The sequence below is a fragment of the Melopsittacus undulatus genome, chromosome 5 (assembly GCF_012275295.1).
Source record: "Melopsittacus undulatus isolate bMelUnd1 chromosome 5, bMelUnd1.mat.Z, whole genome shotgun sequence".
Taxonomy (NCBI): domain Eukaryota; kingdom Metazoa; phylum Chordata; class Aves; order Psittaciformes; family Psittaculidae; genus Melopsittacus; species Melopsittacus undulatus.
In genome coordinates, this window is record NC_047531.1 from 2,395,235 (window position 1) to 2,404,914 (window position 9,680).

Here is a 9,680-nt window from a genome sequence, read left to right on the forward strand (position 1 = left end):
TAATTTGCTTTATGTCAGCAAAGGGAATAGCTGGAAGATTTACCTTACAGAACCATAGGGGTGGAGATTCACAGCACATTTAACAGCAGAGAGGCATTTCTTTGAAGTTCTGATATTCAAAGGTAGCGCACCCAAGACCGCATCCTACAAGTGAAAGACAAACATTATCTTAGAGAAACCATAAACAAAATCACTCCTCCTCTAAAAGTTCCAGCCCAGAATACCCTTCCATCTTCTCAAAACAAACAACTTTTGGCTGCAAAAAGCACTGTGAGATATGACAAGGCAAGAAGTGTAGCAGTGTTCTCTTCCAAAGCAAACACTCAATGCTTTTACTGCAGTGAAAAAGAATAATGGGATACAGAGTGTACATGATGTATACACCTTTAATGCAATTCTAATTTTATTGTTTGTCAAGCTCACAGATTGTTATGGCAACTAAAGAGGGAAGGGGGGAAACCTGTTCAGAGCATTAATTCGATATCAGATTCATTTGTTCCACGTTTGTGCTCCAACGCATGCATAATAAACAATGCCAGTTAAAGAAAACTAATAATATTGAAGCTATAATAACAGCATAATGTAGTACCCACTTAACCCCAAGTTTGGTTAAAAAACTAAAAAATAGATCCCTTACAGGTGTATTACAGTTCCAGCTGCAATACAGGTCCCATTATAATTAATAACACTTGTAAAGCAGGAAGGCCAATTTTCAGCAATACAGTCTATCAAAGCACTGTTAAACTGACAACTGCAGCAGTGGCCCAATGTCCCAGCTATAATCTCTGGGTAGGCAACTCAGCAGCAGCTGCAGACCCCCTTCTGCTTCCTCAGATGTGATGAAGGCATTGCAGTACCAAATCTGGGGGCATGTGTCCTGGGCACATGCAGTGGTCATTGGCACTCCCCCTGCACTCACACTGTGGCTTGAAGCCCCCCGAGGGGCCAGGCTGGATGAGGAGGAGGATGCAGGGGAGGGAGGTGGGCCTAGCTGGGGAGTGCCTTGTCTTGTTTGATTTTCCCCCATTGGAAGACAAACAATATCATTGTTCTGCTTTAAACTTCCACTCCTCACTCTTCAGGATGTGCATCCCACCTGGAGCAGTGGACAAGCCAGAGGACTTGAGCCAACCCCAGACAAGAGGACCCTAATTTCTCTGTGGGGCCGGTTAGCCATCCAGAGGGTGGGTGCTTCTGGAAGTCCTGAGCTGGGGTCATCTGGAAGATGACTGAGAGATGGTGGCAGTGAGAGCTGGTGGTGGTGGGAAGAGTGCTTTGATGATACAGCTCATTCAGGACCATTTCATTTATGAGTATGACTTCACCATAGAGGATTCCTGCAGAAAGCAAGTTCTCATTGATGGAAAGACCTGCTTCATAGACATCTTAGATACTGCAGGGCAAGAGGAGTACAGTGCCATGAGAGACCAGTACATGAAGACGGGGGAAGGATTCCTCTGCGTCTTTGCCATCAACAACACCAAGTCTTTTGAAGACATTCACCAGTACAGGGAGCAGATCAAGAGAGTGAAAGACTCAAATGATGTTCCCATGGTGCTGGTAGGGAATAAATGTGACCTCCGAGCACAGATAGTGGAAACCCAGCAAGTGCAGGACCTGGCACGGAGTTACAGGATCCCCTACATAGAAACATCTGCCAAAACCAGACAGGGCATTGAAGATGCCTTCTGCTCCTTGGTGAGGGAGCTCCATCAGCAGAAGCTGCACAAGCTGAATCCCCCAGATGAGAGTGGCCCTGGCTGCATGAACTGTAAATGTGTGATACCGTGACTACACTGATTGGACCATGTCTTGGAGAGGTTCCCACTGTGCAGTGTGCGAGGAAAGAGGTGAAGGAAGAAACAAACAGATACAGAAGATGAGTATAGGCTGAGAGGAAGAGGAGGAGGAGGAAGAGGACAGGGGAGCATGAGCCCCTCCAAGGACTATCTCACACTTCACCCAAGCCTGCAGCAAGGGGCTTTTTCTGTTGTTTTTCTTTCCTCATCCCCTCCTCCTTTGGCCTCCTCCCGCCCAGGCAACTGTACAAAGCCACAGATCAAATCACAGTAAATTATTATTTGATGGTCTCAACATTTTTTTTTAACAAAAACAGGTTTTTTAACAAAAAAAAAACAAAACAAAAAAGAGAAAATGAACATGAGCCGGCTGCAGTGTGTGCTTACAGCCCAGAAAGCAACTGTATCCTGGGCTGCATCAAGAGGAGCGTGACCAGCAGGTTGAAGGAGGTGATCCTGCCCCTCTGCTCTGCTCTTGTGAGACCTCACCTGGAGCATTGTGTGCAGTTCTGGTGTCCTCAACAAGAAAAGGACATGGAACTGTTGGAACAAGTCCAGAGGAGGCCACGAGGATGACCAGGGGCTGGAGCAGCTCCTGTATGGAGACAGGCTGAGAAAGTTGGGGCTGTTCAGCCTGGAGAAGAGAAGGCTGCATGGAGACCTCATAGCAGCTTCCAGTGTCTGAAGGGGGCCTACAGGGATGCTGGAGAGGGACTGTTCATTAGGGACTGTAGTGACAGGACAAGGGGTAACGGGTTAAAACTTAAACAGGAGAGGTTTAGATTGGATGTAAGGAAGAAATTCTTTCCCGTTAGGGTGGTGAGGCACTGGAATGGGTTGCCCAGGGAGGCTGTGAATGCTCCATCCCTGGCAGTGTTCAAGGCCAGGTTGGATGAAGCCTTGGGTGATATGGTTTAGTGTGAGGTGTCCCTGCCCATGGCAGGGGGGTTGGAACTGGATGATCTTAAGGTCCTTTCCAACCCTAACTATTCTATGATTCTATGAATTCCTCGGTGTTGATGTGCCTCCTCCCAAGGAAGGACAATGCAGTCCCTGGATGCAGCCCTGCCTGGATGGGAAGGAGGCATCTTTTGTGCTCTGTGAACCTTAGCCATGATGGGTGAGCTAGGATGTGTTTCCTAAGCTGAGACTGAGTGTGAGAAAACACATTGCAGATTGGCAGACAAGCATGCAAGCCTTCTCCTAACAAGCTTTGGGTACCATTCGCTTCATTAACAGCTACTGGTGAACATTTAAGTACTGTGAGATCAGTTTGTTAACTGACACTCAAATTAGGTATATAACAGGGCAGAAGACATCTAAGTACTCTTGAGGTTCTGCAGCAGTATCTTGGTTTGATTCAGCATGTTGTGGAAGAAAACTACATAGGCCTTGTCTGAGCATTGTCTGTCCAAGAGCATGGAATCATTTCCTACAGGCACACACAACACATAGAGATGGGTGATAAAAGCATTTGTTTGAGGAAATACTCTTAATTTGGGAAGGTGAAGACTGAGGGAGCAATAGCAGAGGCAATAAGCTCAGACAAGTGATATGCTGGTGGCTCAGATCTACACATTTCAGGCTGAAATGTGTAACTACCATGCTTGTTGGGTTTTGTTCTATTAAGTCCCTCTGTTACCAACCATATATAAAGCTAGCATAGGTAGAAAGTGGACCATGTACATTTACATGCAGACACTTACACTTTCTCTATCAACAGGTTAAGATTCTCCTTTAGTTCTTCCTGAGAATAAAAACTAACTGCAAACCCCCAAAATTTTCCACTAACCACAATCCCCATTCTGCCCAGAAGATCAATAAGTGTAAAGTGGAAAAAGATTGAAGCTACTTAACTGAGGATCCTTAAGGGAATCATATCCATCTCCAATAAAGGGAGAAAGATAAGCAGCATCACAGAAATGGAAGATACAAGCTATTGCCCTCCAAGGAATGTGATGTCTGCAGCTTACCCGAACATCATTCTGGAGGCTTTGGGGCATGGTTTCAATGCGAAAAGGGACCATTATTAATAGTGTCATGGGTTTCTGGGATTACTGTGTCTCACAAGTTTATTGTATGTTCATTTGCTTTGTTTACTAGCAAAACGTTTCTCCTCCAGATTCTCATCTTCCAGGGCTGTAAATGCAGCTTAGGATCTCAAAGTCAAGATGAGCTCTTCCAGGCTCATCCATCAAGAGTAATAAAGTGTCTCCTGGAGGTTACACATGGGTAAGCAAGAGCACAGTTTGATGGCAGTGGGATTACACTGTATGTCCTACAATTAGAAATTAATGATCAATTCCTTCACACGATGCAGAGGGTATAAAAGGCTCCAGTTCTTGAGTTCTGCTAGTACACCCAATGGCAGTAAAAGCTGCATGCTCTTCCCCAGGCAGGAAACATAGCTCTCAACAGACAAAAAGCATCAAAACCAAACCACATCTGAGAACATGGCCTTTTCTGTGCCCAAGAAGAAGTAGGTTTTACTCATACTTCTTTCTTTGAAGAGGTGAAAGCAGTAAGGCAGGATGTGCCCTGAGGGTCAGAAATATGAACACCCTATTAATGCAGAGTAAATTAAAACTTGATGATTTCATACAATTGGCTAATAAATGTAGAGATGAGAAATCAGTTTGTTCTATTTCCAGACAATAGCCTCATTCAAATGTGCATTCGGAAGCATCATCCTGCGCCTGGGAGCCAGGTAATACTGTGTTTTACAGGCACCTAACAGTTGTTCTATATATAGGTGTATTTCTCTTTCAGTGACAAAAATAAAAGCAGCAGGTCTCTTTATAAAGGATTAACAGAGTCAGCAGTACTTACATCTACAAATCATTACAAGAAAAATGTACCTAAAGGGGCCCACAAGAAAGCTGGAGAGGGGCTCTCTGCAAGGGCATGTGGAGATAGGACAGGGGTGAATGGATTTAAACTGAAATGGGAGATTTAGATTAGAAGAAAGAAATTCTTTGGAAGAAGTCAGTTATTTACTGTGAGGGTGATGAGATACTGGCACAGACTGCCCAGAGAAGCTGAGGCAATCCTCTGGCAGTGTTCTGTGCCATCCCTGGCAGTGTTCAAGGCCAGGTTAGACAGGGCTTGGAGCAACCTGGTCTAGTGGAAGGTGTCCATGCCTGTGGCAGGTGGTTGGAACTGGATGAGCTTTAAGGTCCCTTCCACCCAAAACACTCTGTGATCTGGTTCTAAGATAAATGAACAAACCCAGTTCAGCAGAAACAGTGCCATGCAGCAACCAGCTTCTAGTTTAGTGCTATTTAATTACTGTCAGAATCGTTGCCTCATATTTTCTTAAGCTTATTTATGGCTATTCATATATGACAAAGAAAACCAGTGTTACAAACTAACCACATACTATGTTCACCATCATTGGCACTTGGTGCATAAGATACAGCAGTAAATTCTTAATTAGTCAGAGCTACAGACAGATCTTATTATCACCTGTACTGAACTGCATCAGTCACTCCAAAGCATGGAGGCAAGGAGGTTTAATGTTCTTGGTGATGCAAGGCCTTGAAAAGGCTTCAATATTTACTGGACAGGTTGCATCCACCAAGCTGATCACACAGAACCTGTACTCAGGCTTGCACTCTGGCACAAACACCAACTTTGAAGCTCTATTGATCTTCAAGTGTCATCTTTATCACCTAAAATGTCATGCAGAGTTGTAGGAATTTGTTTGCATGGCTGAACCGGCCATGATGGGAAGTTGAAACCTGACAAAACCTCAAACAGGAAACAGGCTGGAAACAATAGGCTTCAGATAGAGGATACCAAATTACATAAGACAATGATCCTTTCTGGGATTGCAGGCCAGGAATTGCCTTTATTTTTCATAAATAAACATGCAATGGGTGTTTTGCTCATCCAGGTACTTGGATAATGGCTTTTTCTTTTTTGCATACAGACCATCATCCAGGGCTAAAGAACAGGTTATTTGTGCAGAAATTGAAATATTTGTCCTTCATAGTTCATTTCTCATTTGACATTCTTTATTCCTGATGATTCTGCTTTAAAAGATAGAAGCATCCAGCCATGGAGAAGCAATAATACCCTGTAGCAGTGGAAGCTCATGACACAGCACAAATGTTGTACTTTGCACTTGGAGCCTGGCACCCAGCAACACCCCAGGAGCTGAATCCAAAGTGGCCTTTTTTCTCAAACCAGTTTAGCAGATTATTCAGTATAACAAATACATTTAAGTAACAATCAGCCCATAAACAATTATAATACAACCTAAAAACATCACCCACCTGCTCACACTGGATTTTCCAAATAGAGTCATGAATTTTGGCCGCATGGTCTTGGAAGGATGCATTGACCCTTCAGATCACTCATCTCAGGAATTCCTGTGCTGCATCTACAGCCTCCTGTCTTCTTTGGGACAATCTGAAAATGCCTCCTGTAATGTAAAGATCAACATCCTAGTCAGGCAGATAAATAACAGGCGTGATATGTCTCACTCCCAGGGACTGCAGCATAAAGGGCCTCTTCATGTGAGTTATAAAGGGTATAGTCTGTGTGATGCTGTTTCCCATTATCTTATTGCTGATTTTTTTCCCTAGCACTTGTTTCTATTCTGGAACTAGAAAGCACATCCTGAAGGAGAAATAATCCCAAGTAAGGATTCTTAGGCAATTTAGGCAAACTCCTCCCTTCCCTTCTTTTCAGTATGGAAGTGAAACTTCTCAAGTCTTTTCCAGGCAGGAAACAGTGTCAGCAAGGATTTTCAAACTCCTCTCCCCATGTGTTTCACAGTACTGCTGCCCAGAGCTGAAAATGTGAATTCAGGTCATAGAATCATAGAATAGTTAGGGTTGGAAAGGACCTTAAGATCATCCAGTTCCAACCCCCCCTGCCATGGGCAGGGACACCTCACATTAAAGCATGCCACACAAGGCTTTGGTGTGATTTTGGATTTAGATTTGGTCACTTTTCATCAGAATACAACTGTTTAGGTCTTCTTGATAACATCTTGGATGACAGTGTCTTGAGCTAAGCAAGAGCAATCAAGCAAATACACTGAGTCAATAGAGCCTGAGTCTGTTCTTCTTCTTTATCCATGAGATCCCAGTCACAAGCAGCATAAAATAATTATAACTTGGCAATCCTGAAGTTGATTTTCACAGTGATTTTAAGCTTTTCTTGTTTAAGTTTGTAATGTTTAGAGTATTTTGCTCTTTCAAGTGCTTTTCTGCCTATGATATCTCAGCAACTTACAGTGATTAATGGAAGCTGCAGTATACTCTCATATGATGGAGGAGAGACAGGATTATAGCAGTTTCTTCTTCAAGAAATGAAAATTGCACTCTCTAAGCCACTAGAATAAAGTAACTGATGATGAACGTTGACTTTAATGGCTACCAGGGATCTGTCACTCCACTGCTAATATTCAGCTACTTGTAGGATGATAATGCAACTGCAGCCATGGTGAAAAGCAGTTCAGAGGTGTCTGTTTCAGGGTCGCAATGCTACAGAAATAGTAGCAAAATGTTGGCATTCAACAAAAGCCACTTCCCTAACCTGAAAGCTTTTTTTTTGTGAAATTAAACATATATGTATAGAAAAAGAAGTTTTAAAAGGGCTGGAATCTTACAATCAGGAATGGTTCAAAGCAATATGGTTTCACCAAGCTAAAGGAAATATTTAAGGAGGTTATTTACTGGGAAATGTCATCACTTGTTTTTAGATTTGATCCATTTCAGAACACACTTTTGTAGTGTTTTCCGTGCTGTGGAAATGCTGCTTATAACAGCACAGAGATGAACCCCAAGACACTCTGCAGATGGATGGGAAAAGATATCCCATGTCCCAGAGAACCTGGAGTCCAAAAAGACAAGTCAAGGAGAGAGTGGAAAGAGATGGCGAAGGCCAACAACTAGCTCAGGCCTCCCAAATCCCAGTCTATTTTATTGAATCACACCCTCTGATGGTAGCTCCATGCTTTCAGTTACGAAGGACCTTCTGCAGGTTGAGCTGCACTACCTTGCATAGCAAGACATGAACATGGGGCTTTAATTTCTGATGTTTCGTTCTTAAAAAGTATGATTATAATAGATTCAGGCTTAGAACGAAAGCAAATGAGCAAATTATTTGTATTTGATGTGTTTGGCATTCACTACCTCACCCAAAAGTTAGCTCAGGTGAGTTTTCTGGCAAATACAACTTGTTTCCTTTGAAGACATAGAAGCCATTATGCAAATCTTGGAGCCGGAGCACCTGTGTCTCCCTCAGCCTCACGGATACAGCCAGCTCCACCGAGCACACGGCTCTGTGGGCTGCCCTCATATCGTGCTGTTCATGCCCTGAAAATACAAAGCCCCGTGGCCATGGTTAATGTGGCACAGATTTAAGACACCCTTTGCTAGGAAGCTTTCAGCCAGCATGGCAGAGCTCATGCTATTTGAAAACAGTTGTGCAAAAACACTTTAGTGACCCAGGTAGCATCCAGCCACCCTGAGGACTCATTGCCCAGGGAAAAGACCTCTTATCTGTGACAAGTGTGCATGGCAGGATCAGGTTTACATATGCTAAGATCCCTCTTAGCATAACTGAACATCACAGCTTGAGCACTTAGGCCAGGATTTCTAGGATCATTGAACATCCAACTCTGGCACCACGAGGAAGCAACACTTACCTGCTCATCAGCCCTGAGCCTCTGTGTGCTGCACTGGGAGCCCTCTGGAGAAACAGCACATCACTCTTAAGTGTTCAAAGCATCATCTCCCACCCTGCCTTTAGTTGTTAATAAGATGCGCTATAAGTACATGCTCTGCACAACCAACAGCTCTTTGCCAGGACATGTCCTCCTTTGTGCACACAAAACCATGAGCTGCAGGGTGCTGGGTGTCCAGGGTGGCCCCTGTCCCTGGGAAGGGCTCCTCTGCACCATCCAGCTCTCTGCTACATCAACCAGAGATGAAGCTGTCAGCTGTCGGTGCATGTGTGGGAGATGTGCACTGATTTTTATCCTCTGAAGACGTCTCATGTACAAAATCTCCTGCAAAAGGGAATTAGACACAAAAGAGCCTCCTCAACATCAGGCAAAAAGAACATTCCTGTCTCCCTCTTCAGCTGAGCCCAAGAGGGTGTGCAGCCATGCTGGGGCACAAGCCTGGCATGGGAAACAGCCCTATGGTGGTGCAACATCCATGGTAAAGCTTCTCTTCTTGCTCCCTGAAAGCCCACAATGGTGAGTTCATGTCTATCAAAATCACAAGTGACTGTTAAAAGAGGTTTGCCATGATCTGTAGAAGACTTCCCACTGTTATGAAGATGCCCATGTACTCTGTCCTGGGCCCACAGTCAGTGAGACTGGAAGGGGAGGGGACAGGGGTCTTTAGTAAAAGACTAGTTATGGTTTCAGATGTCTAAGGCTTTTATATTCAATTAGCTTTCAGGTGCAGAGACTGGTCCTTAGCAGTCTCAGAGGAGAGAGACATCAAGGGCTTGCATCCCAAGTGGCAGCAGCTAAGACATACTGGTTTCTCCTTGCAGTTGTACCAGAGTCAAAATGAAGACACAGGAGGAGCAGCTGAGATGGGTTTACCTCTATGTGCACATGTGGTGAAAACAAACCAGTATGTCCCTGCCCCTGGCGGAGCCAGTCTCCCTGTGCTGTGGGGACCCAGGGTGGCCTTCAGTTCCTTCCCACCTATCCTCAGCCTTAAAGCATGTAAGGATGGGGCATAGTTAACTAGTAAAGACATTAAATATGGTTGTCTGGTGACAGCAGAGTCAGGATCTGGCAATCCAGAGCTAACCAGGGCCAGTGAAACGTCTCAGAACAGTGGGGGATGTAGTGGGGACTGCAAATAACAAATGTGCCAACATGAAGGTCAGTGGGTGGGAACTGAT

General features: G+C 44.3%; 1 protein-coding gene across 1 annotated transcript; it reads left to right on the forward strand.

The window, feature by feature from the left end:
• The first annotated feature begins 1,236 nt into the window (after window positions 1–1,236).
• LOC101871439 (GTPase HRas-like) lies at window positions 1,237–1,800 on the forward strand. The gene has a single exon (XM_034063137.1). The coding sequence runs from the start codon at window positions 1,237–1,239 to the stop codon at window positions 1,789–1,791; it is 555 nt and encodes a 184-aa protein (XP_033919028.1). The 3' UTR covers window positions 1,792–1,800.
• Window positions 1,801–9,680: the final 7,880 nt, after the last annotated feature.

What these genes read in the sequence shown, in the direction of transcription:
- LOC101871439 (XM_034063137.1), top strand. Translation starts at nt 1,237, where the DNA reads ATGGTGGCAGTGAGAGCTGGTGGTGGTGGGAAGAGTGCTTTGATGATA.